The sequence below is a fragment of the Thamnophis elegans genome, chromosome 17 (assembly GCF_009769535.1).
Source record: "Thamnophis elegans isolate rThaEle1 chromosome 17, rThaEle1.pri, whole genome shotgun sequence".
Lineage (NCBI taxonomy): Eukaryota > Metazoa > Chordata > Lepidosauria > Squamata > Colubridae > Thamnophis > Thamnophis elegans.
In genome coordinates this window covers 6,312,528-6,326,752 of record NC_045557.1, presented here as the reverse complement: position 1 = coordinate 6,326,752, position 14,225 = coordinate 6,312,528, and the positions used below count along the sequence as shown (strand labels likewise).

The 14,225-nt window shown below is 44.1% G+C and overlaps 1 protein-coding gene across 1 annotated transcript in view; it reads right to left on the bottom strand.

Moving 5' to 3' along the window:
* The window catches only part of EML3 (EMAP like 3), a 40,888-nt gene that overhangs the window by 1,458 nt on the left and 25,205 nt on the right, over nt 1-14,225 (bottom strand). The window contains exons 10-23 of the mRNA XM_032233989.1: nt 13,922-13,991; nt 12,546-12,656; nt 11,150-11,245; nt 10,653-10,787; nt 9,551-9,689; nt 9,305-9,456; nt 8,479-8,604; nt 6,923-7,054; nt 5,800-5,867; nt 5,529-5,617; nt 4,591-4,688; nt 2,443-2,530; nt 1,014-1,112; nt 203-333 (exon numbers count right to left, since the gene is read on the bottom strand). Of these exons, the coding sequence (XP_032089880.1) occupies nt 203-333; nt 1,014-1,112; nt 2,443-2,530; nt 4,591-4,688; nt 5,529-5,617; nt 5,800-5,867; nt 6,923-7,054; nt 8,479-8,604; nt 9,305-9,456; nt 9,551-9,689; nt 10,653-10,787; nt 11,150-11,245; nt 12,546-12,656; nt 13,922-13,991 (1,534 nt within the window). The remainder of the gene's footprint in view (nt 1-202; nt 334-1,013; nt 1,113-2,442; nt 2,531-4,590; nt 4,689-5,528; nt 5,618-5,799; nt 5,868-6,922; nt 7,055-8,478; nt 8,605-9,304; nt 9,457-9,550; nt 9,690-10,652; nt 10,788-11,149; nt 11,246-12,545; nt 12,657-13,921; nt 13,992-14,225) is intronic.

Below are 14,225 nucleotides of genomic sequence, written 5' to 3'. Positions count from 1 at the left end.
ACCCACAGAGTAGGTTCGAACAATTTTTGAAACCCACCACTGGAACGGTTGTAAGCCGAGGACTTGCCTGTAGACATATAATTTGTTTGAAGGAGCTTCTTTCAAGGATAAGAACCATCCAACAAGGCCCCGGCGTTACCTCCCAACCCAAATATGGATTCATTCTTCTGCCCCCCTTCTTCCTCACTGCCCGCCCTCCTACCTTGGGCTTGGCACACGGATATTGGAAGAGATGAACTTTGCAAAAATCATCGGCGACGGCCACTACCCGCTCGTGGTGAGATCGGCACAGAGAGTTGATATCGGTGCCATCCGAGCCGTCCGGCCAAACCCCTGAGTTTGGGAGGTTAGAGAAGAAAGAGGACAAGGGGGAGGGAGGTTAATTGGACCGAATCGATTTGAATCAAGATGACGTGAAGGGTTGATACCACTTTGTCAGGCCTTGGGAAGGCCACACTTGGAATACGGCATCCAGTTTTGGTCTCCACGGTGTAAAAAAAAGATGTGGAGACTCTAGAAAGAGTGCAGAGAAGAGCAACCAAGAGGATTAGGGGAGGCTAAAACATATGAAGAACGGTTGCAGGAACTGGGAATGTCTAGTTTGATGAAAAGAAGGACTAGGGGAGACATGATAGCATCTTCCAATATCTCAGGGGCTGCCCCAAAGAAGAGGGAGTCAAGCTATGAGGGTAGAACAAGAAGCAATGGGTGGAAACTAATCAAGGAGAGAAGCAACTTAGAACTAAGGAGAACTTTCCTGACAGTTAGAACAATGAATCAGTGGAACAACTTCCCTCCAGAAGTTGCGAATGCTCCAACACTGGAAGGTTTTAAGAAGATGTTGGATAACCATTTGTCTGAAGTGGTGTAAGGTTTCCTGCCTAAGCAGGGGGTTGGACTAGAAGACCTCTAAGGTCCCTTCCAACTCTATTCTATTTGTGATGCCTGCCCACTCTGGGAGATTCTGGTCCACTGACAAAACCCCAAACGTAAAAAGAAATTAAAATAGTTACCAAAAACATGGAAACCCAGCACGCAGGTATAGGAGGCCCACTCTCGGTCCCTGTTGTCAAACCGATTCCGTACTAGTTTGCAGCCTTTGGCCACCTCCCCTGAAACAAAATCACTTCTATTATTATTACTATTGGTTGGTTAGTTTCTCTCCCACCTTCATTTATTTATTTATTTATTTCAAATAACTCAAGGTGCTAGACCTACTTAAGGCACTTTCCTCCAAATTTTCCCCACGACGACAACCCTGTGGGGTGAGTGCCTGAGAGGGAGGGATTGGCCCAAGGTCCACCCAGCTGACTTTCATGCCTAAGGCGGGACTGGAATTCCCAGTCTCCTGGTGATTGGCCCAAAGTCACCTAGCTGACTTTTGTAGCTAAATTGGAACTGGAACTCCCAGTTCCCTGGTGATTGGCCCAAAGTCATCTAGCTGGCTTTTGTAGCTAAATTGGGACTAGAACTCCCAGTCTCCTAGTGGTTGGCCCAAAGTCATCTAGCTGGCTTTTGTAGCTAAATTGGGACTAGAACTCCCAGTCTCCTGGTGGTTGGCCCAAAATCACCTAGCTGGCTTTTGTAGCTAAATTGGGGCTAGAACTCCCAGTCTCCTAGTGGTTGGCCCAAAGTCATCTAGCTGGATTTTGTAGCTAAATTGGGACTAGAACTCCCAGTCTCCTAGTGGTTGGCCCAAAGTCATCTAGCTGGCTTTTGTAGCTAAATTGGGACTAGAACTCCCAGTCTCCTGGTGGTTGGCCCAAAATCACCTAGCTGGCTTTTGTAGCTAAATTGGGGCTAGAACTCCCAGTCTCCTAGTGGTTGGCCCAAAGTCATCTAGCTGGATTTTGTAGCTAAATTGGGACTAGAACTCCCAGTCTCCTGGTGATTGGCCCAAAATCACCTACCTGGCTTTTGTAGCTACTGTAAAGTGGGACTAAAACTCCCAGTCTCCTGGTGATTGGCCCAAAATCACCTAGCTGACTTTTGTAACTAAATTGGGACTAGAACTCCCAGTCTCCTGGTGATTGGCCCAAAGTCATCTAGCTGGCTTTTGTAGCTAAATTGGGACTAGAACTCCCAGTCTCCTGGTGATTGGCCCAAAATCACCTACCTGGCTTTTGTAGCTACTGTAAAGTGGGACTAAAACTCCCAGTCTCCTGGTGATTGGCCCAAAGTCACCTAGCTGACTTTTGTAGTTAAATTGGAACTAGAACTCCCAGTCTCCTGGTGATTGGCCCAAAGTCACCCAGTTGGCTTTCATGCCAAAGGCAGAACTAGAACTCACATCTCCTGGTTTCTACGTAGCATGGTGCCCTCCCCACTAGATCAACTCTCTTGATATGTGTGTGTCTGTGTGTGTGTCTGTGTCTCTGTGTGTGTGTGTGTGTGTGTTTGTGAGAATAAAGCCAGCAGTCGCATTTTTTAAAGTAAACTCACAATACAAAATTTCATAATCTCCAGAATTGGACATGATGAATTTCCCATCCTTGGACCAATCCAGATGTGTGATGAAACTGGAGTGTCCCTGAAATGAGAGAGGGGGGGGGGAGAGCAAACTTTTTATTGTGACTATCAAAGAGATCGATTATCTGATACTTTCAGAGTGGCAAGACAAGAACGGATAAGAAAAAAGCAGAATCGGGCCAAAAATGCAAAAATAAATAAATTAAAAACATGCTTTCACATGCTTATGGCAGTTTACTAAACCGTAACTCTCCTTTCGGGCTAAGATAGAACGGAGATTACATTCTCCCCTTATGTCGACAGAATAGTTTTATTTTCTTTCATCTGGCGTTTTTAATTGGCTTTTTTTGAATGGCTTTTTAAAATAAACCTCTGTGGTTTTTTTTTAATGCTTGTCAGTGGCCCAGAGTTATTTGATTTAAGATGAGCGGCCATAATAATTTGCATAATAAATAAACCACCAGACTCCCAGGAGGAAATTCCTGATGTCTGTCTTTCTTTCTTTCTTTCTTTCTTTCTTTCTTTCTTTCTTTCTTTCTTTCTTTCTTTCTCTCTCTCTCTCTCTCTCTCTCTCTCTTTCCTTCCTTCCTTCCTTCCTTCTTTCTTTCTTTCTTTCTTTCTTTCCACCGCTCAAATTAACCATCCTCTCTGGCTTGTTCTATTGACTGTGTTTTCCTGAAAATAAGACAGGGTCTTATTTTCTTTTGACTCCCCGAAATAAGCGCTTGGCCTTATTTTCGAGGAGGTCTTATTATTATTATTTTATTTAAAAGTTTTAATAAATTTTATAATGATTTTATGTATACTTGATAGAGGATTGGTGATATAATGTATAACGTTAAGAACCTATTACAATGATACCTTGTTGTTGATAAATAATTTTAATACGGGAATAATTGAAAATTGGTATATATATATGTAGCGACTATTTAGAATATTTTGTTGAAAAATGAAGGAATAAGATTTCTGTTTGAATGTATGGTGTACAAGGATAATAATGAACATAAGCATACCTGATAGTTGATTGATGGAATTATGCATGATTGAAAATAGTGATATACAAATACAAATGGTTGGTAAAAGAAAAAATTTCTATCACATGGGGATTATATAAAAGTATACTGTTATCAAATAGACAATCGAGAATGTAAGGGAATTATGATTCATTGGAAAAAAAATTAATACTAATTGTAATTGAACATATACTGTACGGTGAAAGTGAGGTATTTAGTAATACTAGATGAAAAATCTGAGATGGTAAATGTTATTCGAGAATACGGATGTTAAAACACCTGTAACCAAACGACATGCTGTATGTGATGATGCTTTTTTTTTGTTCTGTTTTTTTTTCTATTGTTGTGTGTATGTGTTGTCTATGTAATGAAAATAAAAATTTATATTAAAAAAAGTTTTAATAAATTTTACAATTGTTACCTTTCCCCTTCCCTCCCTCCCCCCCCCAATCCCACATCCCTTCCCACCCTCCCCCCCCCAACCTCCCAGAGCAAATGAAGGGTATAAACATTTAACAATCATACACTAAAATAAACTAACTAACTTTAGCATCATACAATCACTTGCACTTTAACTCCCCTTTTGTAAAGCTAACTTTAGATAAAATTGTAACATTCCTTGTACCTTCATTCATAAGAGCCAACGTGGCACAGTGGTTAAATGCAGCACTGCAGGCTACTTCAGCTGACTGCAGTTCTGCAGTTCGGCTGTTCAAATCTCACCGGCTCAGGGTTGACTCAGCCTTCCATCCTTCCGAGGTGGGTAAAATGAGGACCCGGATTGTTGTTGGGGGCGATATGCTGACTCTGTAAACCGCTTAGAGAGGGCTGAAAGCCCTATGAAGCGGTATATAAGTTGAACTGCTATTGCTATTGCTATAAGCTAGTTGAAAATTTTTAGTCCCATGTTTATTTTGAATAGAGGTCTTATTATTTTTGGGGTGCAGGAGGCGGCGAGCGGGGTGACCTCCTGGCTGCTGCTGTGTTGCAAAATTTTCCGGGAGGGCTTATTTTAGCGCATGCGCTCAAAAGCCCAACGGGGCTTATTCTCCGGGGGGAGGCGTTATTTTCAGGGAAACAGGGTACGTTCCTTGCCCTTCAAGCTCACCGTGCAGCGGCCAAAACGAGTATATTTATGCTCTTTCTCTTCCACACTATATATATAGATGAAGTTGTCATGGGAACCGATGGCCAAAAACTCTCCATCTACCATAAAAAAAAAGAGAGAGAGATTAAAAAAAAACAACAACCCACATTTAAATTAGGAAGGAGAAGGGAAGTCGGCTATTTCTACCAGCAAAGGAATTGTGATCAGTGGTGGGTTTCTACCAGTTTGGACCGGGTCGGCAGAACTGATAGTAATTGGGCGGCCTGGGTCTCTGGAACCCAGCGACCCAGGCAGAGGTGGGTTCCTACTAGTTCGCACCTATTTGGTAGAACCGGTTCGTCAAATCTACCGAACCGGTTGGAAGAGGTTCCCCCAGTGGACCCGGAAAGCAGGGAAAAGCAGGGTGGGAAAAGGAATCGAAGGAGGGAAGCAAAGGGAGAAATAGAGAAGGAAGAAGGGAGGAAGGAAGGAGGGAGTATGGATGTAATGGAGGGAGGGAGGGAAGAGGGATAGAAGGAGGGAAGCAAAGGGAGAAATAGAGAAGGAAGAAGGAAGAAAGGAAGGAGGGAGTATGGATTTAATGGAGGGAGGGAGGGTGGGAAAAGGAATCGAAGGAGGGAAGGAAAGGGAGAAATAGAGAAGGAAGGAAGGGGGCGAGGAAGGAAGGAAGGAAGGAATAGGGATGTAATGAAGAGAGGGACAGAAGAAAGGAAGGAAGGAAGGAAGGAAGGAAGGAAGGAAGGAAGGAAGGAAGGAAGGACATCCCAGAGACTACTAAAGAAAGCAATTATATTTAAATAAGCAGACCACTTCACTCCCCCAAGAACTGCTGATGTCACCTAGGCTGGTAATGAAACGTCTGCAGGAAAACGGCCAAGTTCAGAGAATACCAAGAACTCAACAAACAGGAAAAGATCAAAAGAAAACTGAAATCTCACCTGGGGAGTAACGTACGACAGACAGCTGCTCATTTCCGTCCGTGTAGCTGGACAACACCTGTCGTGTTTCGGTGTCCAGCACCAGCCACCTGAGAGAGAGAGATAAAAAGGGCCTTTTATAAATTTGATTTTGCCAAACGTCTTTTTCCCACCCAAGGTTTTAGCGGCTATGGAAAATGTGAAATCCATTCCAGCCCAGCTGGGACCAAGAGGAAGGGTCACCAACCCTGCTGAGTCCTATGGTGAGTGGCCAGCGAGGGGAGGTACTTACCGTCCAGTGCTGAGTCCCACGGTCACCACTTTCCCACTGGGGTGGAAATCAGCGCAGAGTCCCGTTTCCTGGGGAGTGAAAGAGAGAGAGAAAGAGGAGAGAGAGACAGAGACAGAGACAGAGAGACAGAGTGACAGAGGAGAGACATAGAGAGGAGAGAGAGAGAGAGAGACAGAAAGAGAGAGAGGAAAAGGAGAGAGAGAGAGGAGAGAGAGACAGGAAGAGAGAGAGAAAGAAGAGAGAGGAGAGAGAGACAGAGAGAGAGGAGAAAGAGATAGAGAGACAGAGGAGAGAGACAGAAAGAGAGGAGAGAGAGACAGAAAGAGAAAGAAGAGAGAGGAGATAAAGATAGAGAGACAGAGAGAGGAGAGAGAGAGAGGGGAGAGAGACAGAAAGAGAGTGACAGAGAGGAGAGAGAAAGAGAGAGACAGAGAGAGGAGAGAGAGAGAGACAGACAGAGACAGACAAAAAACAGAGAGACAGAGACAGAGAGAGACAGAGAGAGACAGAGAGAGGAGAGAGAGAGAGAAAGAGAGCGAGAAAGAAGAGAGAAAGAAGAGAGAGGAGATAAAGATAGAAAGACAGAGAGAGGAGAGAGAGAGAGGGGAGAAAGACAGAAAGAGAGTGACAGAGAGGAGAGAGAAAGAGAGAGACAGAGAGAGGAGAGAGAGAGAGAGACAGACAGACAGAGACAGACATAAAACAGAGAGAGACACAGAGAGACAGAGAGATGTATGTAATATTTCTTCCCACCAGATAGTAAAGGTAATGGTAAAGGTTCCCCTCGCACATATGTGCTAGTCGTTCCCGACTCTAGGGGGTGGTGCTCATCTCCGTTTCAAAGCCGAAGAGCCAGCGCTGTCTGAAGACGTCTCCGTGGTCATGTGGCTGGCATGACTCAATGCCAAAGGCGCACGGAACGCTGTTCCCTTCCCACCAAAGGTGGTCCCTATTTTTCTACTTGCATTTTTTACATGCTTTTGAACTGCTAGGTTGGCAGAAGCTGGGACAAGTCACGGGAGCTCCCTCCGTTACGGATTCGAACCACCCAACTGCCGACCTTTCTGATCGACAAGCTCAGCGGACTGCGCCACCGCGTTCCCCCTCCCACCAGATCCAGTACCTCTAAGGTGAGGCTCCAAGCCATCATATGTTCGCTACCATCCCACAGGCAGAGTTGCTTGTCGTAGCCACAAGTCACGAAAAGGTTCCGGGAGGGGTGAGTCCCCAGGCCCCAGAGCTCGTCTGTGTGGCCCTACAGAGGAAGAGGACTGAGTTGCAGCCGAGAGAGTTTGGCCAGTCTTCAAGAAAACAAGGACTAAGGGGAGACATGATAGTAGTGTCCCGATATCTCAGGAGCTGCCCCAAAGAAGAGGGAGTCAAGCTATTCTCCGAAGCACCCGAAGGCAGGACAAGAAGCAATGGGTGGAAACTAATCAAGGCGAGAAGCAACTTAGAACGGAGGAGGAATTTCCTGACAGTGAGAACTATTAACCAGTGGAATAACCTGCCTCCAGAAGTTGTGAATGCTCCAACACTGGAAGTTTTTAAGAAGATGTTGGATAGTCGCTTGTCTGAAATGGTATAGGATGGTTCTCCTGCTTGAGCAGGGGGCTGGACTAGAAGATCTCCAAGGTCCCTTCCAGCTCATTCCGTTCTATTTTCTATTCTATTCTCTCATCTTTCATTCTTAATTCTACTCTACTCTATTCTTTCATTCTTAATTCTATTCTATTCTCTCCTCTCCTCTCTTCTTTCATTCTTTTTCAACTCTATTCTATTCTTTCATTCTTAATTCTATTCTATTTTCTTCTCTCTTCTTTCATTCTCTACTATATTCTTTCATTCTTAATTCTATTCTATTCTCTCCTTTTTCTCTTCTTTTATTCTTTATTCTATTCTACTCTATTCTATTATTTCATTCTTAATTCTATTCTATTCTCCTCTCTTCTTTCATTATTTATTCTACTCTATTCTTTCATTCTTAATTCTACTCTATTCTATTCATTCCTTTTCTCTTCTTTTATTCTCTACTCTATTCTTTCATTCTTAATTCTATTCTCTCCTCTTTTCTCTTCTTTTATTCTTTATTCTATTCTACTCTATTTTTTCATTCTTAATTCTATTCTATCCTCTCCTCTTCTCTTCTTTCATTCTTTTTCTACTCTATATTCTTTCATTCTTAATTCTATTCTATTCTATCATTTCTTCTCTTCTTTCATTCTTTTTCTACTCTATTCTATTCTTTCATTCTTTATTCTATTCTATTCTCTCCTCTCTTCTTTCATTCTTTATTCTACTCTATATTCTCTTCTTTCATTCTTTATTCTATTCTCTCTCCTCTCTTTTTTCATTCTTTATTCTACTCTAGTCTATTCGATTCTTTCATTCTTAATTCTATTCTATTTTCTCCTCTTTTCTCTTCTTTCATTCTCTACTCTACTCTATTCGATTCTTTCATTCTTAATTCTATTCTATTCTCCCCTCTTCTTTCATTCCCTACTCTACTCTATTCTTTCATTCTTTATTCTATTCTCTCCTCTTTTCTCTTCTTTCATTCTTTATTCTACTCTACTCTATTCGATTCTTTCATTCTTAATTCTCTTCTCTATATTCTATTCTAAAGTGGGAGGTAGGAGAAGGTGCTAGGAGGGTTGGCTTTGGGGCGTCTCTGCTCACCTGGATGATGGGTTTGAAGCCCTCGGCCAAACTGCCGCGTAGCAGGGCGTTGCGTGTGGTCCCCACCAAAAGCTCTCCGCTCTGGCCCTCCGCGATGGTGCGCACGGCACCGAATTGCTCCGGTATCTGAGCCGAAAGTTTTAAAAAATAGTTAAAAATGAGAATAGGTACAAATGTGCAAATCCACCCAGCCCATTTTTTTTTAAAAAAGATGGACGGGTGTTCCCCTCCCAATCAGCAAGATGGACATTAAAGTGTGCCACGTCCATTTGGACGGCCTCGATTGCCATGGTTATTAAGCGAGTCTCCTGCAAACTCCACTCCCCTTTCGCTCCTCTTTTATTTCCTCTGGGAGGGGCCATTCACCGTCCACCTGTGGCCTTCCTCCCAAGTCGACCTCTGTTCTTTAGCTGTTCCCTTCGTGTCTGGCAATTCTGTGCATGCGCACCCTGGGAACAGGCTCCCGCTGTTCTTCTGCCTCACTGATGTCTGACTCCGAAGGCAGCTGATAACTGTCAGACGGCCCTGGCCCCCTCTCTGCCTCTGACACAGAGCCCTCATCTGAGCCTTCCCCAGACTCAGGCTCCTCCCCAACCCTCCTCACTCTCCGAATCTACTGCCAGCTCTGCTGCTCAGCCACAACACTAGTATTCATAACTCTGTTTCCCTGAACTGGACCACCTCAAAGGGCTAACAATCCCCTTCTGAGCCTTCACAAGGCTCTAGTCCTCATTAGCGAGGGGGAAAAAATATGCCAAGCAACTTGTCCTGAGGTGCCCCTCCTGAAGTCTGTTTCCCCACCATCACCACACACAAAAACGCTTACCTCCACCTCCTGCAGGACAGTGAGGAGGGGGCTCCACTGAACCAAACGCCGGTCCTTGCCACCCCCGCTCAGCACGGAGCCGTCACGGCACAGGCAGAGGCAGAAGATGCTTCCCTCGTGAGCGTGGGTTTGCTTGCTGATCTGATAGGTCTCTGCGAGAGGAAGGAAAGACGGGTTCACAATCGCCATCCAAACGTCCATCTTCCCCATCCGGACGGCCGTCCTGGCCTCCCCCGACTGGCCTACCTTTCGCCCCCTTGCCCAGCGTGCGAATGTCGGCCGCCGCCCTGGCCCAGGTCAGGATGTTGCCTTCGGAATCTCCGGTGAGGACGTCCCCGTTGGTGTCGAACACAAAGCACTGGATGAATTTCGGTTTCTTGTATTTCTGAGAAGGGAAACCGAGGGGGAAGAGGGTGGTACCGCAGGAAAGGTGGGTCGAACGGGCTTGCCTATGGAGCCAGTTTGGTCTGGCGACTTAAGGCGCCAGGCTAGAAACCAGGGGATGGTGAATTCTAGTCCCACCTTAGGCAGGAAAGCCGATTAGATGACTTTGGACTGATTATCGGGAGATGGTGAGTTCTAGTCTCATGTTAGGCATGAAAACCAGCTCGGTGACTTTGGGACAATGACAGTGGATTCTAGTATCACCTTAGGCAGGGAAGCTGCCTGAGTGAATTTGGACCAGACACCAGGAGATGGTGAATTCTAGTCTGATCTTAAGCGTGAAATGTGGCTGGGTGATTTTTGCACCATTCACCAGGAGATGGCAAATTCTAGTTCCACCTTAGGCATGAAAGTTGACTGGGTGACTTTGGGCCAGACATTTATATATTTATATCTATCTCTTTATCTTTATACTATATCTAGTGTATCTATATATATATTTATCTTTATATATTTATATCTATCTATCCATCCATCCATCATATCTATCTATCTATCTATCTATCTATCTATCTATCTATCTATCTATCTATCTATCATCTATCTATCTATCTATCTATCTATCTATCTATCTATCTATCATCTATCTATCTATCTATCTATCTATCTATCTATCTATCTCTTTATACTATATTTAGAGTATACATATATCTTTATCTTTATATATTTATATCTATCAATCTATCATCTATCTATCTATCTAACTATCTATCTCTTTATACTATATCTAATCTATCTATCTCTTTATCTTTATACTATATCTAGTCTATATATATCTTTATATATTTATATCTATCAATCTAGCTATCATCTATCTATCTATCTATCTATCTATCTATCTATCTATCTCTATCTATCTCTCTATCTCTCTCTCTATCCATCCCTCCATCCAAGATTCTTTTACCCCAAAGATCCCTTGTTTCTTGGTTAAGCTGCTTCCCACCCAGGTCCAGAAATAGACGTGGGATTTTCCAGCGGTGATGATGTTGCTACTGTCTTGGGGATTAAACTCCACCATCAGGACGGATTCGTTGGTGCTCTGGATAGGAAAAGGAAGAGCAAAAAAAACAAAACCCTCTCAATTGATGGGTTCCGTCAGGATTCATTCACATGTGCGCAACGGATGGATCCCGCAGGATCAAAATCCCAATTCGCGGGTGCAGCCGTCATGCCTGCAAACATAGGCCGTCCTCAGTTACGGCCGCAATTGAGCCCACTGCTAAGCGAGACAGTTGTTAAGGGAGTTTTTGCCCCGTTTTATGACCGTTCTTGCCACTGTGGCTAAGTGGATCCCCGCGGTTGTTAAGTTAGTGACACGGTCATTCAATGAATCTGGCTTCCCCATTGACTTTGCTGGTTAGGTATGCTTCCATCCCACATCTGGCTTTTTCCGCCTCTCACCTTGATTTCGGCTTGCTTGGTGCCACGGACACAATCCCACACGGAGAGCATGTGTTCATTGGACTCATCGATCACACACAGGTAGGCGCCCTCGTCCTGATTGGGGGGGGGAGGGAAAGAACGGCAGGTCAGGTTGGAATGGTGTGCGGGAAAGACCTTGGAGGATGGATGAAAAGATGCCATCGAAGGAACAGGCAGATAAGAGCCAAGGTGGCGCAGTGGTTAAATGCAGCACTGCAGGCTACTGCTAGATCAGCAGGTCAGCGGTTCAAATCTCACCGGCTCAGGGTTGACTCAGCCTTCCATCCTTCCGAGGTGGGTAAAATGAGGACCCAGATTGTTGGGGGCAATATGCTGACTCTCTGTAAACCGCTTAGAGAGGCCTGAAAGGCCTATGAAGCGGTATATAAGTGTACTGCTATTGCTATTGCTATAAGAGGCAGCTGAGCCCACAACTGCCTAATTGTTGGAGAAAAGGGCTCAGAAGGGATCCTCTCTAATTCCCCAGGATGTAAATGAGGAAGTCTTAGGGAGTCAGGGTTTGAGATCTTGTCCAGGAACAGGCAGTTAAGAGACAGCTGGGCTTACGGCTGCCCAATGGACAGGCTCAGGAGGGACCCTCCCTAGTTTCTCAGGCTGTAAAGGAGATGGTGTGAGAAAGACCTTGAGGGATGGATGAAAAGATGCCAAGGGAAGGGTTAGATAAGAGATGGCTGAACCCTCAGCTGCATAACGGATGGAGAAAGAGGTTCAGAAGGAACCCTCCCTAGTTTCTCGGACTGTAAAGGAGATTGCTGTAATAGTGCGTGAGAAAGACCTTGGGGGGTGGATGAAAAGATGCCACTGAAGGCAGATAAGAGACAGCTGAGCCCCCAACTGCATAGTGGACAGAGAAAAGGGCTCAGAAGGGACCCTCCCTAGTTTCCCAGACTGTAAAGGAGGTGGCTGTAATAGTATGTGTGAAAGACCTTGAGGGCTAGATGAAAAGATGCCAAGGGAAGGGTCAGATAAGAGAGGGACAAGCTGCAATAATGGATGGAGAAAGAGGCTCAGAAGGGACCCTCCCTAGTTTCTCAGGCTGTAAAGGAGACAGTGGAGATTTCTACTTTCAGATGTGCTAGATTCTATTATGTAGCTTTAGGCAACTGGCAGATAAGAGGCAGCTGAGCCCTCGGCTGCACAATGGACTGGCTCAGAAGGGGATTTTATTTTGAGGGGGTTGTAAAAAAGACAAGCTAGAATGTCAGGGAAAAAAAACTTGGGACAAGGGGTGAAGAGATCCTGCCAAGGGTGCAACCCAACACCGCAAGCCAGATTAAGAGGTCCTGCAAAACTGAGGGGGGGGGGTATTCTTCCTTTCCAGCCTTCCTTTCAAGCAGGGGGACTTAACACTTACCGCCGTGGAGAAGGCCAGGGACCCCACGCCTCTCTCGAAGCTGCCCAGACCGATTTGCTGTAAGGTCAGGAGCGTGATGGAGTCCCAGATGTGAACGAAGGGCTGCAGCGGCTGCAGGAAAGACCCCCACCCACCCCAAAAAAACCATATTAGCATTTCTGAGCATCAAAGCTTTTTTTTTTCACATTCTCTCTTATACATAATTTGTTTGGCATCACATAACGATTTCCTTTTTTTTTTTAGCAGATTTGTTTATTATTTTTCCCCTTCTATAACACCTTTCAGTCACTACATCAACATTGTTTTGTCATCATACCTGTACATGTATATAATATTTCGCTTCTATGTTTGCACACCTTTATACACAGTTCTATATATATTTATATATATATATATATCGTTTTTTGGCTTAATTAATTTTATCCTTGTTTTGCTGCCATTTGTACCAATTGTTCCAAATTTCGTAATATTCCGACTCTTCTTTATCTTTTAATTTCAGTGTTAACTATAACCATTTCCAATTGCAGTCCTCTTATTTTTTTCCCACCTTTCCATCTTAATTTGAATTTTTCTTAACGTATAGACAATATATCAATGTTTCGCCCTTTCGGAAAAACATACCAAATTTACCATTTCATTTTCCATTTGTTATTCTAATTTCTGTAAGTAGCCTATCTCATGAAATTCAGTTTTAGCATAACAAGCATTTGCTTAATTGGTTATCCACAGTTAACAACGTTGTTTTATTTAACTGTATATCATTAGCAATATTAGCATATTTCATTTTTCTAATGCATCTCTTCTTTCCCTTCCTCCTTTCCTAGCATTTTTACCTCTTGCTCTCCTTAACGTTCCATTTCTCATCAGTTTTCTCTTTCCCCTTCTATTCCTTACTCTTAAGTTCCTTTCCCCCCGCTTTTTTATCCTATTTATATGTATTATATCTTTTCTTCTGGATTTCCCCTATCATTCTTCTATGAATTATTTGAGTTACCCTCCCTAAGATTTCTCTTTTTGGCTTCCCACTGTTTCTCTCTTTATTTTTTGCGTTTATAGAGACACAAAAACAGCAGAGAGGGGGAAAAAGGAAAATGCTATCTGCAGCTTGTTCTTGACTTACAACAACTTGTTTCGTGACGGCTCGAAGTTACAACGGCAGCAGTTGGGAGGAGCAACAAAACAGCCATTAAATGAAGCAGCGCTAATGTAAAACTACGGCTGAGCATATCGTCCTTCTTCCTTCGGCTTTCCTTTGCTAAAGGTTGCAGATAGGAAGATTGGGAGTCAAATTGGTTTTTCATCCCCATCGTCATGGCAAAACATCACTAAGTGAGGACTGGATGTAGCATTCCTGACTTTGCTAACAGTCGGTTTACCTTGCCGTCTTTGTCCACGCCAGACATCTGCCCTGAGGCCACACGGACTCCGTCAGGATGAACCGCAAGGCTACAACAAATATACAAAATTGATCTGGGGAAACCCTTGGAAACCTTTTCAAAGTCTATCCCACATCGAAGGAGAAACCAGGAGACAAGGAGTTCTAGTCCTGCCTTCGGCAAGAAAGCCGCCTGGGTGACTTTGGCCAATCATCAGGGAGAAGGTGCGCTCTAGTCTCACGTTAGGCATGAAAGCTGGCTGGGTGACTTTGGAAGTCACCAGGAGACAGTGAGTTCTAGTTCC